General features: G+C 53.7%; 1 protein-coding gene across 1 annotated transcript; it reads right to left on the bottom strand.

Annotated features, from left to right (window-relative positions):
* Nucleotides 1–220: 220 nt before the first annotated feature.
* Nucleotides 221–11,683, bottom strand: crnkl1 (crooked neck pre-mRNA splicing factor 1; the record flags this gene model as incomplete). The annotated part of the gene is made up of 12 exons (XM_084490012.1): nt 11,486–11,683; nt 10,957–11,109; nt 9,019–9,110; nt 8,384–8,542; nt 7,194–7,370; nt 6,336–6,504; nt 5,000–5,170; nt 2,313–2,504; nt 1,996–2,055; nt 1,564–1,644; nt 1,008–1,247; nt 221–322 (listed from the first exon to the last, which is right to left on the bottom strand). Coding segments are annotated over exons 1-12 (1,644 nt in total), but the record flags the coding sequence as incomplete, so codon positions are not given.
* Nucleotides 11,684–12,324: the final 641 nt, after the last annotated feature.

Here is a 12,324-nt window from a genome sequence, read left to right on the forward strand (position 1 = left end):
TGTGTAGCGTTAACGTGCTAGGCGTGTGTAGCGTTAGCGTGCTAGGCGTGCGTAGCGTACCTTAACGTGCTGGGTGTGTGTAGCGTACCTTAACGTGCTAGGCGTGTGTAGCGTTAGCGTGCTAGGCGTGCGTAGCGTACCTTAACGTGCTAGGCGTGTGTAGCGTACCTTAACGTGCTAGGCGTGTGTAGCGTTAGCGTGCTAGGCGTGCGTAGCGTACCTTAACGTGCTGGGTGCGCTGCAGCAGCCTCTGGTACAGGTCCCTGGTGTGGTCGAACTCCTCCTGCTCGATCTCAAAGTCGATGTAGGACTTCCACAGCACCTGGAGAGCGGCAGAGACGTTAAGGTACGGGTGGTCTGGAGGGTGGGGTGGTCCGGAGGGTGGGGCGGTCTGGAGGGTGGGGTGGTCTGGAGGGTGGGGTGGTCTGGGGGGCAGGGTGGTCTGGAGGGCGGGGTGGTCTGGGGGGTGGGGCGGTCTGGAGGGTGGGGTGGTCTGGAGGGTGGGGTGGTCTGGAGGGTAGGGTGGTCTGGAGGGTGGGGTGGTCTGGGGGGTAGGGTGGTCTGGGGGGTAGGGTGGTCTGGGGGGTAGGGTGGTCTGGGGGGTAGGGTGGTCTGGAGGGCGGGGTGGTCTGGGGGGTAGGGTGGTCTGGGGGGTGGGGTGGTCTGGAGGGTGGGGTGGTCTGGAGGGTGGGGTGGTCTGGATGGGACTGCATCCATCCACTCAAAGCGCTTTACAGTATCGCCTCACATTCACACACCGACGGCGGAGTCGACCACGCAGGGCGACAGCCAGCCGGTAGCAGTCAGGGTCCAGAGGAGGCGTCTCGCTCAGGGGACACCTCCACACTCACAGCTAGGAGGAGGAGGAGGAGCCGGGGATCCAACCAGCAACCTTCCGGTGACCAGCCGCCGACCCGCTCTACCTCCTCCTCCTCCTCCTCCTCCTGAGCCACGTGCCGCCCACAGAACTGTAGCTGTACCCCCCCCTCCCCCCCTCCCCCCCCTACCTCGGGCATGTCCAGGCGGGGCTGTCCGATGGCGAGCTCGAAGATGGCGCGGGCGCGCTCCACGTCCCCCAGGATGGTCTCCAGCTCGGCGAACTTGATCCAGGTGGAGCAGTTCTCGGGGCTGAACTCCAGGTACTTCTCGTACAGCTTCCTGCAGCGGTCGAACTCGCGCAGCTGCAGCTCCAGCTCGATGTAGCCCTTGAACAGCTTGTTCTTGGGGCACTTCCCGATGGCCGAGCCCTGGGGGGGGGGGGGGGGGGGGGGGGCAGAGGTCAAAGGTCAGTGGGCAACGCAAGAGGCTGTAACCTTATTCGTTTAGCATTGTTTAGCTACTCTGTCGGCCATTGGCTGGTGGTAAGTGAGGCGTTGTTAGCTGTGTGTCAGCTATTAGCTGTGTGTTAGCCCTTAGCTGTGTGTTAGCCGTTAGCTGTGTGTTAGCCGTTAGCTGTGTGTTAGCCGTTGGCTGTGTGTTAGCCGTTGGCTGTGTGTTAGCCGTTAGCTGTGTGTTAGCCGTTAGCTGTCTGTTAGCCGTTAGCTGTGTGTTAGCGTGTCTCACCAGGCCCCGGCGGGCGGCGGGGAGGTTCTTCTGGCGGATCTCGAACTGGCTGTAGAGGAGCCACATCTTGGCGAAGGTGAACTGGGAGAGGAGATCAGGGTCAGATGCACTGGGGTCACGCTGAGGTCACACTGAGGTCACACTGAGGTCACACTGACCCCCCCCGCTGGGGAGGGCTCTGGTGTCAGGGCAACACGCTATCGTCACGCGTCGGATCACGTTAAGCCCACCACATGTCCCGCCGCTCCCAAAGTTAGAGGCATAAAAGTCGAACCAATGCCCAAAGGTCAGGGGTCAGTGGGTCGAGACGTTATATGCATTATGGAGGTCAAAGGTCAAAGGGCTATTTCATGGAGGTGCTCAATCATTGAGTACAACAGGGGGGGGGGGGGGGGGGGGGGGGGGGGGGTTTGAACCCAGAACCAGACGTACCTTTTTGTGAGGGATGAGGTCCAGACAGGCCTGGTACACCTGCCGCGTCCTCTCAGGGTCCTGACCACAAGAGAAGCCAGTTGATAGTCAAGGTCACTGAAGGTCACTGAAGGTCACCAAGCAGCACACAGACAGACAGACCGCAGGAAGAGGGCAGCAACAGACTACAGATGTCCCCGTACCACCGTCGACATCTGGCATTGTTAACGACTAACCAGCGCGCGTTCTTGTTCTCAACCGTCGATAAAACGCTTCCTTTCAGGCACTCGGCCGTTTACATTCATGATCTACGACGACGGGTCAGGTCCCCGGCCCACCTTGACCTCCAGCTCCTCGTAGAGGGCGTAGTTGATCCACAGGTAGATGTAGCGGCGCCAGTGCCTCTTCTCCTGGATGGGGGGCATGTTGGCGATGGCCCTCTCGTAGACGTCCCTCACCGCCTCCGCCTCGGCGTCGCTCTCCACCAGGCGCAGGTAGTCGAACCAGGCGTCGTAGTTGTGGGGGTTGGCCTGGGGGGGGGGGGGGGGGAGGAGGGGGGGGCAGCTTAGATCAGGACGAACAGAGCGCACCTTTTTGTGAGGGATGAGGTCCAGACAGGCCTGGTACACCTGCCGCTTCCTCTCAGGGTCCTGACCACAAGAGAGGCCAGTTGATATTCAAGGTCACTGAAGGTCACTGAAGGTCACCAAGCAGCACAGACAGACAGACCGCAGCCTTGTAAACGGAAGGTCGCTAGTTCGATCCCCGGCTCCTCCTCCTAGCGGAGTGTGGAGGATGTGAACAGTGAATAGTGTACGAATAGTTATGTTGCTTTGGCTGTAAGCCAACGCTAAACGCCCTGAATGGAAACGTAGAGGATGGAGATGTTCCCCGATGACCACCAGTGGTCCCAGTCTAACCAGTGGTCCCAGTCTAACCAGTGGTCCCAGTCTAACCAGTGGTCCCAGACTAACCAGTGGTCCCAGTCTAACCAGTGGTCCCAGACTAACCAGTGGTCCCAGTCTAACCAGTCTAACCAGTGGTCCCAGTCTAACCAGTGGTCCCAGTCTAACCAGTGGTCCCAGTCTAACCAGTGGTCCCAGTCTAACCAGTGGTCCCAGTCTAACCAGTCTAACCAGTGGTCCCAGTCTAACCAGTGGTCCCAGTCTAACCAGTCTAACCAGTGGTCCCAGTCTAACCAGTCTAACCAGTGGTCCCAGTCTAACCAGTGGTCCCAGTCTAACCAGTGGTCCCAGTCTAACCAGTGGTCCCAGTCTAACCAGTCTAACCAGTGGTCCCAGTCTAACCAGTGGTCCCAGTCTAACCAGTCTAACCAGTGGTCCCAGTCTAACCAGTGGTCCCAGTCTAACCAGTGGTCCCAGTCTAACCAGTGGTCCCAGTCTAACCAGTCTAACCAGTGGTCCCAGTCTAACCAGTGGTCCCAGTCTAACCAGTGGTCCCAGTCTAACCAGTGGTCCCAGTCTAACCAGTCTAACCAGTGGTCCCAGTCTAACCAGTGGTCCCAGTCTAACCAGTGGTCCCAGTCTAACCAGTGGTCCCAGTCTAACCAGTGGTCCCAGTCTAACCAGTCTAACCAGTGGTCCCAGTCTAACCAGTGGTCCCAGTCTAACCAGTCTAACCAGTGGTCCCAGTCTAACCAGTGGTCCCAGTCTAACCAGTCTAACCAGTGGTCCCAGTCTAACCAGTCTAACCAGTGGTCCCAGTCTAACCAGTGGTCCCAGTCTAACCAGTGGTCCCAGTCTAACCAGTGGTCCCAGTCTAACCAGTCTAACCAGTGGTCCCAGTCTAACCAGTGGTCCCAGTCTAACCAGTCTAACCAGTGGTCCCAGTCTAACCAGTGGTCCCAGTCTAACCAGTGGTCCCAGTCTAACCAGTCTAACCAGTGGTCCCAGTCTAACCAGTGGTCCCAGTCTAACCAGTGGTCCCAGTCTAACCAGTGGTCCCAGTCTAACCAGTCTAACCAGTGGTCCCAGTCTAACCAGTGGTCCCAGTCTAACCAGTGGTCCCAGTCTAACCAGTGGTCCCAGACTAACCAGTGGTCCCAGTCTAACCAGTGGTCCCAGTCTAACCAGTCTAACCAGTGGTCCCAGTCTAACCAGTGGTCCCAGTCTAACCAGTCTAACCAGTGGTCCCAGTCTAACCAGTGGTCCCAGTCTAACCAGTGGTCCCAGTCTAACCAGTCTAACCAGTGGTCCCAGTCTAACCAGTGGTCCCAGTCTAACCAGTGGTCCCAGTCTAACCAGTGGTCCCAGTCTAACCAGTCTAACCAGTGGTCCCAGTCTAACCAGTGGTCCCAGTCTAACCAGTGGTCCCAGTCTAACCAGTCTAACCAGTGGTCCCAGTCTAACCAGTGGTCCCAGTCTAACCAGTCTAACCAGTGGTCCCAGTCTAACCAGTGGTCCCAGTCTAACCAGTGGTCCCAGTCTAACCAGTGGTCCCAGTCTAACCAGTCTAACCAGTGGTCCCAGTCTAACCAGTGGTCCCAGTCTAACCAGTGGTCCCAGTCTAACCAGTGGTCCCAGTCTAACCAGTCTAACCAGTGGTCCCAGTCTAACCAGTGGTCCCAGTCTAACCAGTGGTCCCAGTCTAACCAGTGGTCCCAGACTAACCAGTGGTCCCAGTCTAACCAGTGGTCCCAGTCTAACCAGTCTAACCAGTGGTCCCAGTCTAACCAGTGGTCCCAGTCTAACCAGTCTAACCAGTGGTCCCAGTCTAACCAGTGGTCCCAGTCTAACCAGTGGTCCCAGTCTAACCAGTGGTCCCAGTCTAACCAGTCTAACCAGTGGTCCCAGTCTAACCAGTGGTCCCAGTCTAACCAGTGGTCCCAGTCTAACCAGTCTAACCAGTGGTCCCAGTCTAACCAGTGGTCCCAGTCTAACCAGTGGTCCCAGTCTAACCAGTGGTCCCAGTCTAACCAGTGGTCCCAGTCTAACCAGTGGTCCCAGTCTAACCAGTCTAACCAGTGGTCCCAGTCTAACCAGTCTAACCAGTGGTCCCAGCCTACCTTGACCTCCTCCTCGTACTGGAACCTCCTCTTGTTGACGATGACGTCCTCGATGCCGCGCCGGTCTCCGAACTTCTTCTCGAACATGGTGTAGTTCTTGAAGAGCTCCTGGGCCTGCGTCTTGGGGATCCGCTCCAGGGCGTACTTGTAGATGACCCGGACGCGCTCCATCTGGGGGGGGGGGGGGAGACGCACCACCTCAGAACCAGAGCGAGGAGGGGAACCAGTACCAGAGCGCTCAGAGGAACCAGAACCAGAGCGCTCAGAGGAACCAGAACCAGAGCGCTCAGAGGAACCAGAACCAGAGCGCCCAGAGGAACCAGAGCGCTCAGAGGAACCAGAACCAGAGCGCTCAGAGGAACCAGTACCAGAGCGCTCAAAGGAACCAGAGGAACCAGAGCGCTCAGAGGAACCAGAACCAGAGCGCTCAGAGGAACCAGAACCAGAGCGCTCAGAGGAACCAGAACCAGAGCGCTCAGAGGAACCAGAACCAGAGCGCTCAGAGGAACCAGAACCAGAGCGCTCAGAGGAACCAGAACCAGAGCGCTCAGAGGAACCAGAACCAGAGCGCTCAGAGGAACCAGAACCAGAGCGCTCAGAGGAACCAGAGGAACCAGAGCGCTCAGAGGAACCAGAGCGCTCAGAGGAACCAGAGCGCTCAGAGGAACCAGAACCAGAGCGCTCAGAGGAACCAGAACCAGAGCGCTCAGAGGAACCAGAACCAGAGCGCTCAGAGGAACCAGAACCAGAGCGCTCAGAGGAACCAGAACCAGAGCGCTCAGAGGAACCAGAACCAGAGCGCCCAGAGGAACCAGAACCAGAGCGCTCAGAGGAACCAGAACCAGAGCGCTCAGAGGAACCAGAACCAGAGCGCTCAGAGGAACCAGAACCAGAGCGCTCAGAGGAACCAGAGCGCTCAGAGGAACCAGAACCAGAGCGCTCAGAGGAACCAGTACCAGAGCGCTCAGAGGAACCAGAGGAACCAGAACCAGAGCGCTCAGAGGAACCAGAACCAGAGGAACCAGAGGAACCAGAACCAGAGCGCTCAGAGGAACCAGAGCGCTCAGAGGAACCAGAACCAGAGCGCTCAGAGGAACCAGAACCAGAGCGCTCAGAGGAACCAGAACCAGAGCGCTCAGAGGAACCAGAGCGCTCAGAGGAACCAGAACCAGAGCGCTCAGGAACCAGCAGCACAGAGCCACCAGGGAGCAGCTGACCACTCGTCGCCATACGCCGGAACAACGCCGAACAAGAGTCCAGTGAATCTACCGTATGTTTACATGCATTGTTCATTCATTACGATTCTGATGCATCTTCTCCGCGACTCCGCCCCCACCTCCTTCTGCATCTCCTCGAAGCGGGCGAAGGCCACGAACAGCGTCTCGTCCACGTGCTCCTCGCCGAAGAACTCCACGGCGCGCTCAAACACGCGCCGGCCGTGGGCGATGTAGCCGTGCTTGTCCTCGAAGCGGGCGTACTTGATCCAGTTCTTCACCTCGGGGTGCACCAGGACGAGTGGCGGGGCGGTTAAGGACGGACACCGTGAAACGCTTTACAGCAGCCTCCTGTACTGCTTTAGAGCAGCCTCCCGTACTGCTTTACAGCAGCCTCCCGTACTGCTTTACAGCAGCCTCCTGTACTGCTTTACAGCAGCCTCCTGTACTGCTTTACAGCAGCCTCCTGTACTGCTTTACAGCAGCCTCCCGTACTGTTTTACAGCAGCCTCCCGTACTGTTTTACAGCAGCAGGCTCATGTCCCTGAACCAACAAACCTCTCCTACACGTGGCACGGGCGTGTTCAATTACGAAACCCTTGACTACATCATACCGCCGTAACTTATATCTACACTCACACTTCAGACTAAATGTTTTGAAACCCAACACAGACACACACATCACAACACACACACACACAAACCCCAAGACATACCCACCCACACACACACAAACCCCAAGACATACCCACCCACACACACACACACACACACAAACCCCAAGACATACCCACCCACACACACACACACAAACCCCAAGACATACCCACCCACACACACACACACACACAAACCCCAAGACATACCCACACACACACACACACACACACACACACACACACACACACACACACACACACACACACACACACACACACACACACACACACACACACACACACACACACACACACACACACGTGAGGATATAGCGCTCGTAGATGCTGCGGGCCTTGTCCACCTCCTTGTAGCGCAGCTCGAAGTTGATGTAGGAGTGCCAGGCCTGCTCCTCGGGCTCCCACTCGGTCCAGCGCTCAAACACCTGCCTGCAGCCCGCCACGTTGCCCAGCATCTCCTCCATGTACGAGTACTTGTACCTGGGAGGGGGGGGGGGGGGAGGAGAGGAGGAGGGGGGGGTCAGGGGCTGCTTCTGATTGGACGCATCCTATGATGTCATTAAATGTGTGTGAGAAACTGAAACTTTACCCCAAGAGAACTATTCTGCGCAATTTCCATTCAATTAGAAAAGATCATCTTTTTATTAATTTACCTTTCACATCACGTTATAAGTGACTACTTTGATCCAAAACAATGTACATTAAGGAGCAGGTAGGGGTTAGACAGTACAGAGACAGGTCACTAAGGAGCAGGTAGGGGTTAGACAGTACAGAGACAGGTCACTAAGGAGCAGGTAGGGGTTAGACAGTACAGAGACAGGTCATTAAGGAGCAGGTAGGGGTTAGACAGTACAGAGACAGGTCATTAAGGAGCAGGTAGGGGTTAGACAGTACAGAGACAGGTCATTAAGGAGCAGGTAGGGGTTAGACAGTACAGAGACAGGTCATTAAGGAGCAGGTAGGGGTTAGACAGTACAGAGACAGGTCATTAAGGAGCAGGTAGGGGTCAGACAGTACAGAGACAGGTCATTAAGGAGCAGGTAGGGGTTAGACAGTACAGAGACAGGTCATTAAGGAGCAGGTAGGGGTTAGACAGTACAGAGACAGGTCATTAAGGAGCAGGTAGGGGTTAGACAGTACAGAGACAGGTCATTAAGGAGCAGGTAGGGGTTAGACAGTACAGAGACAGGTCATTAAGGAGCAGGTAGGGGTTAGACAGTACAGAGACAGGTCATTAAGGAGCAGGTAGGGGTTAGACAGTACAGAGACGGGTCATTAAGGAGCAGGTAGGGGTTAGACAGTACAGAGACAGGTCATTAAGGAGCAGGTAGGGGTTGACAGTACAGAGACAGGTCATTAAGGAGCAGGTAGGGGTTAGACAGTACAGAGACAGACAGGTCATTGAGGAGCAGGTAGGGGTCAGTTTGGGGGCTTCTGGCTCTGGGCTGTGGGGGTCTGAGGGGTGAGGGGGTCATGTGCTGACGGAGACGTACCAGAACTGGTTGACGCGCGGCAGGATGGTGATGGCGCGGTCCCAGATGTTGCGGGCGTGGTTCACCTGCCGGTTCTTCATCTCCATCTCGGCGTACTTCAGCCAGAGGGCGATGTTGCGGTGATCCACGTCCAGCGCGCGCTCGTAGATGGAGCGGGCCCTGCAGGACAAACACAGAGTCAGGCAAGCAGTCCAGTTGTTTTCCGATATGGCCTTAAACGCATCATTGGTTTCGGTGAGTACGCACGTCTATGTGCCACCATCAAATGACTCGTTTACTGCACAGAGAACACCACCAACGCGGTGGTGTACACGGCGTTACGCTGCGTTACGCCACGTTGGTTAACGGGCGGAGGTGGAAAGTCGGAATGGAAACACGTCATCCCCGACCTACGTTCGTTCACGCTACAAAGTCGGAAATACATGGACGCTCACGCTTAACTACAAGAATACAAACGTGTCATTATAATTATAGATTATAGACGGAAATTATCTAGTTCTCAAAAACAATACTAGATGCTGTATCAGTATACACTTGACATCGGCCGATACTCAAGTTCAGGAATCGGAATCTGTATCGGGATGGGAAGGATTGAAATGGTGTGGGAACATCTGTAGAGTGACAGGAGAGCGTACCTCTGGACCTCCTTCAGGCTCTCCTCCCATTGGGCGTACTTGATCCAGTTGCTGATCACCGTTCGGTTCTTGCGGATGTTGTCCTCAAAGCCCTGCAGGCGGAGGAGAGCGCTTTACAGGACGGTCATGGACAGTGATTGGCTGTCTGCACAGGAAGCTGTGTCCATGTATGGACTGTGTCAACATGAAGGGCACCCGGAGTTAATCAACAACGTGCAAAATGATCAAAGCAAAACGAACTCCATGATGAAGGTCTACTTTACATCATGATGATGAAGGTCTACTTTACATCATGATGATGATGAAGGTCTACTTTACATCATGATGATGAAGGTCTACTTTACATCATGATGATGATGAAGGTCTACCTTACATCATGATGATGATGAAGGTCTACTTTACATCATGATGATGATGAAGGTCTACTTTACATCATGATGATGAAGGTCTACTTTACATGATGATGATGATGAAGGTCTACTTTACATGATGATGATGATGAAGGTCTACTTTACATCATGATGATGATGAAGGTCTACTTTACATCATGATGATGATGAAGGTCTACTTTACATCATGATGATGAAGGTCTACTTTACATCATGATGATGAAGGTCTACTTTACATCATGATGATGAAGGTCTACTTTACATCATGATGATGATGAAGGTCTACTTTACGTCATGATGATGATGAAGGTCTACTTTACATCATGATGATGATGAAGGTCTACTTTACATCATGATGATGATGAAGGTCTACTTTACATGATGATGATGATGAAGGTCTACTTTACATCATGATGATGAAGGTCTACTTTACATCATGATGATGAAGGTCTACTTTACATCATGATGATGATGAAGGTCTACTTTACATCATGATGATGATGAAGGTCTACTTTACATCATGATGAAGATGAAGGTCTACTTTACATCATGATGAAGATGAAGGTCTACTTTACGTCATGATGATGAAGGTCTACTTTACGTCATGATGATGATGAAGGTCTACTTTACATCATGATGAAGATGAAGGTCTACTTTACATCATGATGATGATGAAGGTCTACTTTACATCATGATGATGATGAAGGTCTACTTTACATCATGATGATGATGAAGGTCTACTTTACGTCATGATGAAGATGAAGGTCTACTTTACGTCATGATGATGATGAAGGTCTACTTTACATCATGATGATGATGAAGGTCTACTTTACATCATGATGAAGATGATGGTCTACTTTACATCATGATGATGATGAAGGTCTACTTTACATCATGATGATGATGACGGTCTACTTTACATCATGATGATGATGAAGGTCTACTTTACATCATGATGATGAAGGTCTACTTTACATCATGATGATGAAGGTCTACTTTACATCATGATGATGATGAAGGTCTACTTTACATCATGATGAAGATGAAGGTCTACTTTACATCATGATGATGATGAAGGTCTACTTTACATCATGATGAAGATGAAGGTCTACTTTACGTCATGATGATGAAGGTCTACTTTACGTCATGATGATGATGAAGGTCTACTTTACATCATGATGAAGATGAAGGTCTACTTTACATCATGATGAAGATGAAGGTCTACTTTACATCATGATGAAGGTCTACTTTACATCATGATGATGATGATGAAGGTCTACTTTACATCATGATGATGATGAAGGTCTACTTCACGTCATGATGATGATGAAGGTCTACTTTACATGATGATGATGGTCTACTTTACATGATGACGATGATGGTCTACTTTACATCATGGTGATGATGAAGGTCTACTTTACATCATGATGAAGGTCTACTTTAGACACCGTTCATGTATTAAACGTCAGCCAACTGTTGGGAGTCAGACCCAGATCGGCCCAACCCGCAGCGCAACCCTCACGCCGAGCCCCTGGGGGACCTTACGTACCTTCCTCTTCTTCAGCTTGTAGTCGTTGAGCTCCTCTTCATCGGTGATCTTCTGCTTGGGCGGCGGCGGCAGCAGCTCGAGCTCACGCTCCTTGGCCTCGCGGAGCAGCTGCTCGGCGGTGATCTGCACTTCCGCCGGCGCTTTGTTCTTCACCTGCAGAGACACACACACACACACACACACGCACGCACACCTCAGAAGGTCAGTCTCTCGCGTGCTGCTGGGATCATCATCTTCTCCTCCACACACACATCATCACACAACAAAGTGGAAGTAGCCTCCAGGCTTCCTGTAGCAGCGATGCTAACACTACACACGACGCCACACTAATAACTTTAAAAGTGTAAAAGATGGAGAAAAAAAAAAAGAAAAAATACAATTGAAAGTTATGTTTGTTGTGGATTTTGGTCAGTTCAGTCCTGGTCGTTAACCCCTTCTTCTACAGAAGCCCCCCCCCCCCCTCGTGAGCTCGAGGCTCCTCTCGAGGCTCCTCACGCGCAGCAGCAGCGCGCGCGGGGGTCTCTCCTACCTTCGCCACTTTGGGGATCCTCTGCTTCCCGGCCGCCGTGGACGCCATGTCGGCAGCAACACTCACACAACCCCGTCTGACTGCGGCGGAATCGACCCGGAGGAGACCCGCTGTGTGTGTGTGGTGGACGGATACTTTATTTTGAATTTCCTACAACAACGTCGAACAAACAGCGCCGATCCGAGCCGCCATGACAGTACCCGGCATGCTCCGCGCGGCGACCCTTCACCCCCTCCCCCGTGTTCAGTGTTGCCAGATTGGGCCCCGGGTTTCCCGCCCAATCTGGCAACACTGAATCGGTTGAATCGGCGCTGCGGGGAAAAAATCTGTCCCCAATCTGGCAACGCTGCGGCGCCCAGCGGCGTCGGTCGGGGTTGCGTTGCCTTGACGACGGGGCGGTCGCGCGGTGTTCATAGCAACGGAACGGACGGTTGACTTCTGATGAAATAGAAAAGTACGTTTAACTGTTAAAACCAGACGGAATGAGACGGAGTTTATTAGTTATTAAGTTATTAGTTAGTAATTAGTTGTTATTAGTTATTAGTTAGTAATTAGCGGTTGTTATTATGCGTCATTCCTGCGTTGTTACAAGTCACAGATCAATTGATAAGACGTTGGTCCGTTAATTAGCGGCGGGTGTCGCTGGTTTCCTCGCCGTGGTTCGGGTCTCCAGACCGGGTCCAGGACCCCGGACCCCCCCGCCGGGTCTCCAGACCGGGTCCAGGACCCCGGACCCCCGCCCCCGCCGGGTCTACTCACCGGGTCCAGGACCCCGGACCCCCGCCCCCCCCCCCCCCCGCCGGGTCTCCAGACCGGGTCCAGGTCCCCGGACCCCCCCC

This window comes from Micromesistius poutassou (genome assembly GCF_964030765.1).
Source record: "Micromesistius poutassou genome assembly, contig: SCAFFOLD_4854, whole genome shotgun sequence".
Taxonomy (NCBI): Eukaryota; Metazoa; Chordata; class Actinopteri; order Gadiformes; family Gadidae; genus Micromesistius; species Micromesistius poutassou.